The sequence below is a fragment of the Paramormyrops kingsleyae genome, chromosome 12, assembly GCF_048594095.1.
Source record: "Paramormyrops kingsleyae isolate MSU_618 chromosome 12, PKINGS_0.4, whole genome shotgun sequence".
Lineage (NCBI taxonomy): Eukaryota > Metazoa > Chordata > Actinopteri > Osteoglossiformes > Mormyridae > Paramormyrops > Paramormyrops kingsleyae.
In genome coordinates this window covers 291,802-304,692 of record NC_132808.1, presented here as the reverse complement: position 1 = coordinate 304,692, position 12,891 = coordinate 291,802, and the positions used below count along the sequence as shown (strand labels likewise).

The window sequence follows — 12,891 nt, the reverse complement described above, 5'->3', positions numbered from 1 at the left end:
GAAAACCCGCTCCGCGCTCTGACCAAATTCCGCCCGCTCCGCTCCTCGCTCACGCTCCGCTCCGCTCACATGCTCTGGTTCAAACAATCTCACGGGCCAGATGTTTTTGCTTGCGGGCCACATGTGGCCCGGGGGCCGCTAATTGCCGACCTGTGCTATAAAACAACTCACTTACTGGTGACTTTTCAACTATATTGGTGTTAATAACATTTTAATGAACACTGGAATCAACTCCAGGCAACTCTGACATAGGTAACACTGGAAATTCAACGCTGGCAATTTTGCTGTGTATGGTTGTAGGCTTCCTCTGCTTCAAAGCCTGTACGGGGGTGATGTCTGCAGGATCCATCGTGTAGCCATCTTTTGTCACAAGCCTTCGCAGGAATCTCATCTGGTTTTTGAATATCTCACATTTCTTGGGAGTCCATTTTACTCCGTGGCTCTTATAACAATGTAAGACACTCCTCAGATCATTCAGATGGTCTTCAAATGTCTTTGAGTGGACCAGGTTTTCATCCAAGTATGGTAAGCATATTTCATCCCGCAACACCACTAAGCATTCTTCCATTGACCTCTGGAACTCTGCAGGTGCAGATGACAATCCAAAGGGGATTCTCACCCATTCATACAAGCCCCAGGGTGTGATACATGCAGTGAGATGGTGGCTTGACTCTTTCAAAAAGCCCTGGTGATAGGTCTTTCCTTAGTCGAGGACCGAAAACCAGGAACTTCCCTTTAAACCAGTGGTTCCCAAGCTGGGGGCCGCAGAGGTATTGCGGGGGGGGGGGGGGGGGGCACCAATGGAATAGCCTCAGGGGCAAAATAATCTCTTCACAGACTGCACGATTAAACAAATAAAGCAGCGCATCATTACAGTAACTAACAATATATAAACCACTACCATACGTGTACTATTAGAGCATTTATGTAATTTATTCAAACTTTATTTTACCCGGTAAATTAACTGAAAACCAATTCTCACTGCTTTACGTGATATTCGGGAGAAATAGCAGATAACGCATCGGAACTTCCTGGGATACAAACATCATACAAACGTCACGTTCTTCAGCCAATAAGGGCAAAGTTGTGTCGTCACGGAGGCAGTTCCAGTTTGTTCAACCGGCTGAGAGGTGCTGTACGATCTGTCTTAAGTCGTCTTGCTCTTGCAAGGTTTTTGTACCATGTGATATGGTGACGCGTGACAACGTTTTGCAGTGGCAGACAAAAAAATCTAACCATATAAAAAATGAGGTTTAAAATTTTCTACATGAAGTGCAGGGAGACTATCAATTAATGGGTATGATTTTGTGTTGTTTTGTGCTATAGTATAGGCTGAAACCTGCGGTTATCATTAAAAACAAAGTGCGGTAATCGTAAAACAAACTTTAATTTGTGTACGCCAATGAATATTAACAGGAATGTTAAATCTGCATTTGCATAATTTCAAACTTATGCTGGACTTTTATTTTTAATTGATTGCTCTTTTTTTCTCCCACAGTGGTGAAATTGCACCATTTGTATTTTGTAATTGCATTTGTTTCACTCAGTTAGAATAGGGAGTTGTATTTCAAATAAAGTTTGAATGTGAACATGTGTAGTTTGAATGGGGGGGCTGAATAATGTTCCTATCTAGAAAAGGGGGGCCCTGCAGAGAAGGTTTGGGAACCACTGCTTTAAACTATTTAACATGTCTTGTATGTGGGGTATTGGATGCCGATCAGGGATAGACTTTGCATTCAACTCCCTATAATCGCAGCACAGGCAGAGGTTTCCATCCTTTTTCCGCACACAAACAATTGGGCTGGAGTAGGGGGAATTTGATTTTCTTATCCACCCTCGATTCAAGAGGTCTTCCAGGTACTCTTACATCTTTATGAAGTGGCTTGCGGACTGATATATACTGTATGTGTCCGCTTCACAGGTGTGGGGTCACTAAGATGGATCTTGAGCTGTAGGGAGGGTATGGTTGATGGTTCTAACACCATGTTCATCTCGAGAGAAGGCTGTACATTCCTCCCTCAGAAGCTGTTTAACCTGTTGCTGTTTTGCTGAGGAGAGATGACTGAGAGGAACTGGGGGATCCCAACTACCTCCACCACCCTTCACTGTTCTGTTTGGTTGTTTCTTTTCCATACTTTCAATGGCTGATACTGCTTTTTCTTTAACCCTCTGGGGTCGAGTGCATTGTCGGCGACGCAGCGTACTTTTCGCGTCTATTTCCGTTTATATCGCGCTGAAAACTTAATATAGAATCATGAAAAAATGCTGGATAATAAATCTGTAATCTTTCTTCTTTTCAAAACGTCTATATTGTCGGAAGTATTAGAGTTTTTAAAATTAGGTTAAATCGGCAAAAAACACCCTGTTCTACATTCAGTCCCTCTGGCAACTGTGGCTGTGGACAGGGCTCAAAAAGTACATCCTGATGAGTCGGGAGTGGGCTTGTTCTTACGCTGCATTTTACTGTTTTTGTCTGACCCGCAGGAATAGTCATAAACTCCTTACCCACTTTCACCATGCTCTCTCCTACCCTGTCATCTTTAGTTTTCATCAGTATCAGAAATGCTTCAAAGAAGAATGCTGCACTGACAGCTTCAATAATAACACGTGGTGGCTCTACACCCTTCTCCAGCAGATGTTCTATCACATTGTAACCAATAATTGGTATTATTATTATAATAACTGTACGTGTCACCGTTGGCTGTGTTTTTATGGTTTTAACTTTTGTGGATGAGGAGGATGACCCCCAAACTGCTACTACTGTGGCCTCTGGAAGTGGCCGTGTTTCTGTTTTTATCCCTCTCACTTTGAGTTCTTTGCTGTTTTTTCTGAACTTTTGCTGCCATTCCCATTCAAGGCTGGCTGCCTCATTTGTCTTAGCAATCAAAACATCATCAGTTACTTTTGGACCATCCAGGTAGTTTTTGAGCTGGTATTTGGCACTATCACTAATTAGACCTGTCCGTACTGCTCTCAAAAATTTCTTCTGCACCAAGTCAGGATCTTTCCTTTGTGAGGACATTACTCACCCATATGACTTGTTTTAACATGTTATAGGTAGCTGATGGTCTTAGTATAAGCTAATGTCAATTTTTTGTACTGTTCATCTGTGCCTGGCTCTCTGGAGGAAGCTAAAAGTCTCTCTTTCAACTCTATTGCCCTGAACAGGAAGTTCTGTGGAGACTCATGACTTTCTTGGGTGTTATTTATCAACCGATGGTACAGATCGGTGGAACTGTCCTCTTTGTAATGCCCCTTTAAAATAGTCCGTAGTTGTAAAAGGGTGAGGTCTGTTTTAATCTCCACCATATCACAAAGGTTTAGGCCTGGACTAATTGCTCTGACTTTGCTTACTATGTACTTTTATAATGTTTCTGCTAGTGTTCCAAACTGCATTTTGCAATGTCTATACATTGATGTCAAATTACAAACTTAACATAAATCTGACATACAGTCAAACCTCCCTTATCCGGACCTCCGATATATGGGCACCTCCTTCTACTGGGCAGTTCTAGGCACGCCGTGGATGCTCAAATTAATTTTACACAACCAGCAGCTGTTGTTACGAGCCCCAGTCTATGGTTGGGGCATAACAGAGTGAAAGGGAAAGGGGACGTGGAGTAAGGGGAGGACAGGGTGCGATGGACAAGGGAATACACATGGACAAAGGGGTATTTTTAAATATTTTTCTGTTTTTATTGACATGCCACAGACACAGAACAAATAAACCCGGTGTAAAAGGACTCAGGAGTGGCTACAGCGAAAATAAACAAAACCCAGCTTCCGAACGCAACCCAAAGCTCCACTGGAGTCGCGGGGGGCCTGGAGCCTATCCCGGGAACAACGGGTGCAGGCAGGAACCAACCATGGGCGGGCGCCAACACACCGCAGAAACTCGGGATTTACATTTTACAACTTAACATCCAGGACTTTACTGTGCAAAAATAGGCAAGATGAGTTCTGCAATTACCTTAAAAGTATACTAGATCTTACACAAACAAAGCAAATGATACAAAAACAACAAAATTAAAAAGTTGCAAAACAGCATATTTTTAGACCTGCTATTTTCAGTGCATAAGTACATTCAGGTATTCACTCAAAACAAGTTTAAGTACTGAAGTACACGATTTGACGGCAGGCTAGAAGGAAGAAAAGTAAAGAAAGATGGGGGAGGATGGGCTGTGAATAGGCTCAAGTGTACAAAAAATATAAATAGTAATACATTACAAGTACTTAATGAATTTACAAAAAATCATAAAAAATTGGAAAATATACGATATAAAAACATAGATTACTTCAACAAGATGACCCAGTCCCCTCCCACCCCACCGCGATGTTATTGTCCATCTCGATGTTTCACTTTAGACATCATCATATATGAATTAGGAAGACATTGCCCAACCCTACTGCCCAGCAAAATACCTCAACTCTTAGATAAAATGAACTGTGACTATCAAATTAAACAATACAGTGAGCCCCCGTGGATTTTTCCCCCGACACATCACAGTTCTCTGCGTATGGCGTACCTTGCTTGTGGTCTGATTGTTGTGAGTAAACTTTTTGTGAACTTTTAGTTTTGTTTTAAGCCCTACGATTTAAGGCTTAAACTATAAAAAATGGTTATTGATATGGTCTTTCTATATTGCGGATTTTCGCTGATGGGTCTGGAACGTAACTTTTTGATCACTGTATATGATGATGCCTCCATCTCTTGATTGTCATGTGATCCCTGCAAAAGTGTGTCAGTTGATATAGTTAATATTCTTTTTTTGACAAACAAGTAATGTAGTCATGATGAAATAGACTGGTTTAAAATTAAGGTGACCAAATATTTTAAGGTTAACATCCCACAATGTAGGAAACTTACATTTAATAAAAACAAGCAAAGTGCAAAGGCATTACACATAGTGCAAACAGTAAACAAATAAGTAAAAATTATCTTGGCTTGTTCCCTCTAATCTTTCCATTTACAAAATCATTAGCAAGATCACCATTATGCTGTATCACACTCTCGCCACTACAGGCTATTTTTATACAGTACCAGTTAAATATAGAATAAATTATTTGTACTGTTCTGTATATTTTAGAATAATTATAACTTCAAAACTATAAAATAATATATGGAATTATGCATTGACCAAAAAGGTATTGCCTACAAAGTGGCTTCCTGGGATTCTTTTCCAGCTGTCCAGAGGGAATTCCCATATATATATGCTGAGCAATATATTTCCTTCACTCTTCGGTCAGACTCCTCCAAAGCGATTCATACCGTGTTTTGGTCAGGTGGCCAGGTCATGGGAGGCAACACTATCAGCCAGTCCCGGGAGCAATTGGGGTTAAGGGCCTTGCTCAAGGGTGCAATGGTGACATCACTCTGCTGACCACAGGACTTGAACCGGCAACCTTCCGGCACAGTCCCAACCTAGAGAGCTGCCCCCCAAATAAATTATTAGTTTTTGTTTATTACTTTTTAGATCCGTGCATAATTCTATACATGTCATTTTACAGATTTGATGTCTTTATTAAAAAATGTAGAGAATAGTACAAATACACCTTTCTATAGGTTGATGTGTCCAAACTTTTCACTGGTATAGTATTTTTAATTAAAAACAAACTTTTTAACATTATCTTAAAACAAAAAGTGCATGGAGTAGAAATAGTTTAGACAGGCAGACCGACAGAGTTTTATAAAGCTTCTCACACGCCATTTCAGTCATGGGGTTCCCTATCGCATTCAAGTTAGTATAAGCTAATTTCAATTTTCATAGTGCTAAGACCATCAGCTACCTATAACATGTTAAAACAAGTCATATGGGTGAGTAATGTCCTCACAAAGGAAAGACAACTCCAGTCTGTACATGCTCCAGTCTACAAATGCACTCTGTGACTATAGAGACTGAGAGAGGTGCCTGTATCAGAACCAAAGTAGCACATTTTCAAATTATTATCTCCTCTCTTCCATCTCCACCCCCCAATATATCCTCCCCAAGACACATTAGTTCACAAACATATTGTCACGGTTGCGGAGAGGCGAGCAGGGAAGCAGGGGAAAGGAGCCAGGAAGTCGGGTTGGACGGGGTTTATTCAAGGAAGACGGGACCGGGGAATCACAACAGGCAACATTACAATGACAAGTCTGGGGAAGACTGACTTAGACGAGGACTAAATACACAAGACAAGCTAGACTTAATAGGACACAGGCGATCACAATCAGGGCTGAACACGAGGTAACGAGGTGGGCGTGGCACACATTAGGATCGAACGGAGCAGGGTGTGACAGAACCCCCCCCCAAAGGCGCGCACACCTGGCGCGCCAGAGGAGAGGCGACGGACAAGACGAACCGGGAAAACAGGACCTGGAAAACAAAGCAGAACATCAACCAAAAACAGGGAACAGAACGGAGACGCAGAACAAGAACAAGGACGAGAAGAAGGACAAGACACGACACAGAACAGGGAAGGCAGACAGGCAGACAAGGAAGGGAGACACAGAAGGAGGGGAGAAAGGAGGAACAAAAGGGCCAGGAGTGAACGAAGGAGACAGAAAGGGACGAGGAGCAGAGACAGGCGGGACAAACGGAAAGGGAGGAGGAACAAGGGGAGCACGAGGGAGCCCAGGCGGGCGACGGGCAGCGGCCGGAGGGGCCGCAGGGGAGAGGGAGGAGGGAGCAGGAGGGCCCGGAGGCGACCGACATGGAGCCGGAGGAGGGACCGAGGACCGGCACCGAGGATCCAGGGGGGGACCCGCAGGGTACCGCCGACCCCGAGCTGGAGGACCCGCAGGCAGCCAGCGAGCCGCAGCCAGGGGCCGAACGGGCGAGCCAGGGGGCAGGGCGGGCGGGACCCAGGCCCGACGCCTATGTCCCCTTCCCTTACGGGACACCGACAGGCGAGGTCCTGTGGGGCGTTGGCCTTGCCGGGGTAATGGCGAGGGAGTCAGGGACGCGGGCAGGACTGGAGAGGCAGCCTCAGGCAGGGCCGCGGGCAGGACGGGAGAGGCGGCCTCAGGCAGGGCCGCGGGCAGGACGGGAGAGGCGGCCTCAGGCAGGGCCGCGGGCAGGACGGGAGAGGCGGCCTCAGGCAGGGCCGCGGGCAGGACGGGAGAGGCGGCCTCAGGCAGGGCCGCGGGCGTGTGGCCAGCAGGAGGCGCCTCAGTGGGCGCCTCGGGCGTCCGGTCAGCAGGGAGCGCCACAGCGGGTGCCGCCATCACACGGCCAGCAGGGGGCGCAACCGCAGCCACCTCAGGCAGTTCGGGTGCCGGCAAGACAGGCGAGACAGGCAGGTCAAGAGCCGGCAGGACGGGCGAGACAGGCAGTTCAGGTGCCGGCAGGACGGGCGAGACAGGCAGTTCAGGTGCCGGCAGGACGGGCGAGACAGGCAGTTCAGGTGCCGGCAGGACGGGCAAAACAGGAAGCGGGCACCTCCATCGTGCGGCCAGCAGGGGGCGCCTCGGCGGGCGCCGCCATCGTGCGGCCAGCAGGGGGCGCCTCGGCGGGCGCCGCCATCACGCAGCCAGCAGGGGGCGCCGCGGCGGGCGCCGCCATCACGCGGCCAGCAGGGGGCGCCGCAGCCTGAGTGGTGGCAGCTGCAGGGACTGCAGGCAGAGCAGGCGGGTCAGGCAGGACAGGTGGGTCAGGCGGTGCCGCTGGCAAAGTGGCGGAAGCTGCAGCAGGCGGTGCCACGGGTAGAGCGGCGGCAGCTGCAGCAGGCGGGACAAGCAGGACAGGCGGGACAAGCAGGACAGGCGGGTCAGGCTGGACAGGCGGGTCAGGCTGGACAGGCTGGACAGGCGGGTCAGGCTGGACAGGCGGGTCAGGCGGTGCTGCAGGCAGATCGGCGACGGCAGCAGGCAGCGCAGCCGCGGGCAGATCGCCGGAGGCAGCAGGCGGCGTGGCCGGCAGGTCCGGAGCAGGCGTTGCCGCGGGCATTAGGGAGCAGGCACCCAGGAAGAGCGTTGTCTCTCCCTCATGCTGCGCTCTGCGCGGCTTTCGCCGCTTCCTTCCGGAGCGGCGGGGGTGAGCGGCCGAAGCCGCTTCAAGCTCAGTCTTGCGCTGTTTGGTGGAGGTTGGAGCCCTTGCCGTCATGCTAGCGACGGGGAAGGAGGCAGGCGGTGAGTCGGGGGGCGGCTCCCAGGAGGCGTATCCCAGGGGGGACAGCCAGGCGGCCGCTCTCTCCCTCAGCTGCTGTAGGTGTCTTCCCACCTTCGCCTGCAGCTGCTCCTCACCAATCACGTCCCTCTGTCTCATGAGCCTCCAACATTTCTCCACTAACGGGTGGGCCACTGGATCCCCCTGAAGTTCCAGCATATTGGTCCAGTGGATCACCTCTTCGTCGGTCGAGAGGTCCCTCCCGACAGCGCTGAGCTTGGTTGGGAGACTTGTCATTCTGTCACGGTTGCGGAGAGGCGAGCAGGGAAGCAGGGGAAAGGAGCCAGGAAGTCGGGTTGGACGGGGTTTATTCGAGGAAGACGGGACCGGAGAATCACAACAGGCAACATTACAATGACAAGTCTGGGGAAGACTGACTCAGACGAGGACTAAATACACAAGACAAGCTAGACTTAATAGGACACAGGCGATCACAATCAGGGCTGAACACGAGGTAACGAGGTGGGCGTGGCACACATTAGGATCGAACGGAGCAGGGTGTGACACATATCATTATTATGATTATTATTATGTCCTTATTTGTTTGTTTATTGACTCATTGTTGATTTTACTCACCATCATTTGCTTTATGACATGACCCTTACCTTTGCATATAGGTGTCGTATGGTAAATACACTAGATTTAATTATATTTTATATTTAGTAATCCTCTTACTGTGGTTAATTGTGTGAATTTTTTCTCTCTCCCTATTTTTGCCCCCTTCACTGTCTCCCACTACTATGACTTACCCTGTTTCTGTGTTTGGTTGCATCATAATAAATAAATAAATAATAAAAACAATACCTATAATGGTAAAAATGCCAGGCCGATGAACAGTCGACTCCTAGTACCTACCAAGATTGCACATGGCTTGGGTGGATCCTGGCAAGGGCAAGATGAGCAATTGCCCAGGGCAGCTTTTTCTGAGGGGGTGCCGACTTATCAAACTGCCAGTGCCACCCCCCAGCAAGCTTCATCTCCGGTTCCCACAGGTATGCACCATCAGAGAACCGTATATCTTCCCCAGGTGGCCCTCGACCTGATGCTTTTACATCCACTCTAGAGCAATGCCAGGGTGCTTTTACTCTGCAGAGGGCGCTGCTTCCTGTGCTTTCATACTACAGAATAGGGCTGGCTTAGTATTAGCTTAGTATGGCTAAATTATTAATGAGGCTTTGTATCAGAGCATGTGAGCGCAGTGGAGCTCACGAGGCTGTTGGCTCCGCCCGCTTCTCCGTTCTAATTCCCACTAAGCCGCTCCGCTCAACACCGCTCCTCACTCCACTAAAATTTCCTCCCGCTCCAGTCAAATCGCTCCAATTTAAAAGAGGGACAAATAATCTGCATGCCTAACAAATGTCACCTTAAACCGAAGCCTTATATCATAAAGAAATATGAGCAACGGCAACATTAATTGCCACTGTAGCGTGTTTCGTTCTGCGTCGTGTACTTTTTGTTTATATATATATAGTTGTGCTTCAATGACAAAATGACACCAGGATGTAGTCAACACGTATACTTCTGCAGAGAAAACAATTGCTGTCTTCACAAGTCTTTATGACTACCACCCAACAAGATCCTACAAGAATACATGCTGTGGCAGATATTGTTTTGTACCGTGGCTGGGGAATTTATACTGTTGCCCTATACAACACCATCATGGCAAAAAGTTTAAATAAAGGCAGTACCCTGTCATGCTATGCAAATATACATCAGCACTATTGGTCTTCAGGACCTGCCAGACTTTTGACTGACATTTTACGATAGATTTTTTTACAGTGTACGCGAACAGGCGGAAGCAAGCAAAACCTGAGCAAGTTTTATATGGTTGTAGCATATCAAGTCTATAAAGTAAATTAAAGTATAAAAGCCTATAAAGTAAATATTGCTAATCAAATAAATTCGTTTTGTTATTCAAAGTAGGTCTAATAGGATTTTTTTAATTTCACGTAACGCTGTCAGTGAAATTTTATTTTGTAGAGACGCAGCAGCAGCATCAACAGAAAAAAATTGAGGAATTTAAAACGTGGATGCTTAGCCTGTATATTCTTTAGGCTATTAAGCCCACTGATTCCTTTATTGTTAAGCCTATTTTTGTGTGGAATGCCATTGCCAAACCTGTCCGTTGTTGCCTATATGTTGCTTAAAAATAAATATTTTCTGAGTGGCAATGTTACCATTGCTCATATTTCTTTATGATATAAGGCTTCGGTTTAAGGTGACATTTGTTAGGCATGCAGAATATTTGTCCCTCTTTTAAATTGGCACGAGCGTGAAGCGATATGACTGGAGCGGGAGGAAATTTTAGTGGAGTGAGGAGCGGTGTTGAGCGGAGCAGCTTAGTGGGAATTAGAACGGAGAAGCGGGCGGAGCCAACAGCCTCGTGAGCTCCACTCTGCTCACATGCTCTGATACAAAGCCTCATTAATAATTTAGCCATACTAAGCTGCTTATATTGTGGGCGTAAATAAATGTCCGTATAGCACAGAAAAGCAGGCGCACCACCAAATGTTGCGCCTGTCATCTGAAGCCCTAGTGATTATTGCGCATGCGCGATTTAATCGCGGTTTGATATCGCCCAGCCCTACTACAAAACCCATACTGCTGCTAGAACACATAATTGGAGGGGGGGAACTTACATTGTTACTCCACTTGTCACTCATTTTGTTTTTGTAAAATGGAGAGTCAGACAATCGTCCTGTGTGCAGAACTCCCAGTGTGAGATGAGCTGGCGGGAGAAAGTGCAGAGATGCTCTGCAGGGGCACAAAGAGAGGTTCAAACTGACAGAAACACACCTGGCACTGGAGTGAAGGCCAGTGCAAAAGCCAAAGGTAAATTAATCCTCCTCCTGGCTGAATCCATCCAGAAGAGTGGAAACGGAAGTGCGGTCCTGAACTCACCCTGGCAGGTCATGTCGGCCTGGCAGCTGTCCATGTGCTTCAGGACCTTCCTCATGTTGTAGCACTGGGGCTTAGTGCATGACCACTCCTCCTCATTGGCCTGTTTGCGCTGCTGGCACTCCTGGGCGTGCAGCAGAAGCAACAGCTGTGCCTGGATCAGCTCGAGCTTCTCTAAGTCATCCTAGAAGGCAGGTGGGGGACAGAACAACAATCTCAACAGCGTGGGTCACTGTGCCTTTAGCAGTCATCATAACAGCATTCAGATTCAGCCAAGTACGAGTAGAGGTACATTGAAATTAGGGCTGAGCGATATTAAATCACGCATGCGCAATAATCACTGGGGCTTCAGATGACAGGCGCAACATTTGGTGGTGCGCCAGCTTTTCTGTGCTATACGGACATTTATTTACGAGTGGAGCGGTGAGCCGCTCCTTGCTCACGAGGCTGTTGGCTCCGCCCAGTCCTTCGGTCTAATTCGCAGTAAGCCGCTCGGCTCAACACCGCTCCTCGCTCCACTAAAATTTCCTCCCGCTCCAGTCAAATCGCTCCAATTTAAAGGAGAGACAAATAATCTGCATGCCTAAGAAATGTCATCTTAAACCGAAGCCTTATATCATAAAGAAATATGAGCAATGGTAACATTGCCACTCAGAAAATATTTATTTTTATGCAACATATAGGCAACATTTTACAAAAAATCTATTGTAAAATGTCAGTCAAAAGTCTGGCAGGTCCTGATTCAACAACATCATGGTTAAAAGTTTAAACAAAGGCAGTACCCTGTCATGCTATGCAAATATACATCAGCACTATTGGTCTTCAGGACCTGCCAGACTTTTGACTGACATTTTACAATAGATTTTTTTTACAATGTGCGCGAACAGGCGGAAGCAAGCAAAATGTTGGGGAGTTTGTCCAGCCGGGGCGGGCGCATGCGCGAGGGTGGTAATAAAGCAGCAACTGTGAGTTAAGCATGGTCTCCGTGGTTCCTGAGTTTTAGGATATCACATATGGCAACGAGGGTAAAAGCCAGGGGTTGCTGTAAAGTTGCGCAGTGATAAGTGATTTGTGAAGTGAGACCGGCAAGTGGTACAGCGCTAGCGTCTGTTGGAAGCGGAGCGTAACCTTCGGTGTGGAATAATGGCTACCACAGTGGGCTCGGTGGCGCCGTTCGACAGTGAGCTGCAATCCTGGGAGGAATATTGTGAGATTTTGGATTACTTCCTTGTGGCGAATGATATTAAGGAGGAGGAGAAGAAGCGAGCGGTACTGTTGAGTTGCGTGGGCGCACAGACCTATGCCTTGATTAGAAACCTACTCAGTCCGGTCAAGCCAGGGGATCGTTCGTATGCTGAGTTGGTGGGATTGTTGAACAATCATTTTCACCCTAAGCCGAGTGAAATTGTGCAGCGGTGGAAGTTTAACACGCGGAATAGGAGACCGGAGGAAAGCGTGGGCGATTATGTAGCGGAGCTGAGGAAGCTTGCACAGGACTGTAACTTTGGAGATTCCCTGACGGTGATGCTGCGGGATCGTTTGGTGTGCGGAATAAGCGACGACAGGATACAGCGCAGATTGTTAGCAGAGGATTCGCTAACATTTGAAAAGGCACTGAAGTTTGCTCGAGCAATAGAGGCAGCTAACAGAGACATTGTGGACTTGAAAAGCATGACGGAACAGTCGCGATTCGCTAAAGGATTAGGAGCGGTGAACAAGATGGAGGACAGCGGCTCGACGTCACAACAGGTTGTCAGGAAGTGCTACAGATGTGGAGGGCTAAATCATGTCGCCGGGGACTGCAGGTTTGTTTCGGAAACATGCCACAACTGTGGAAAGGTGGGAC

The 12,891-nt window shown here is 47.4% G+C and overlaps 1 protein-coding gene across 8 annotated transcripts in view; it reads right to left on the bottom strand.

The window, feature by feature from the left end:
• Window positions 1-3,672: 3,672 nt before the first annotated feature.
• The window catches only part of LOC111841526 (uncharacterized), a 120,728-nt gene continuing 111,509 nt past the window's right edge, over window positions 3,673-12,891 (bottom strand). For 5 of the 8 annotated variants that reach the window (XR_011993960.1, XR_011993964.1, XR_011993966.1 and 2 more), the window contains 4 exons: window positions 11,049-11,229; window positions 10,787-10,901; window positions 5,270-6,356; window positions 3,673-4,729 (listed from right to left, as the gene is read on the bottom strand). Coding sequence is in view for 1 of the 8 variants with exons in the window: in XM_072718483.1 (XP_072574584.1) it covers window positions 10,807-10,901; window positions 11,049-11,229 (276 nt within the window). In the remaining 7 variants the exon portion in view is untranslated. The remainder of the gene's footprint in view (window positions 4,730-5,269; window positions 6,357-10,786; window positions 10,902-11,048; window positions 11,230-12,891) is intronic. The other 3 variants (XR_011993962.1, XR_011993961.1, XM_072718483.1) reach the window with 3 other exon arrangements.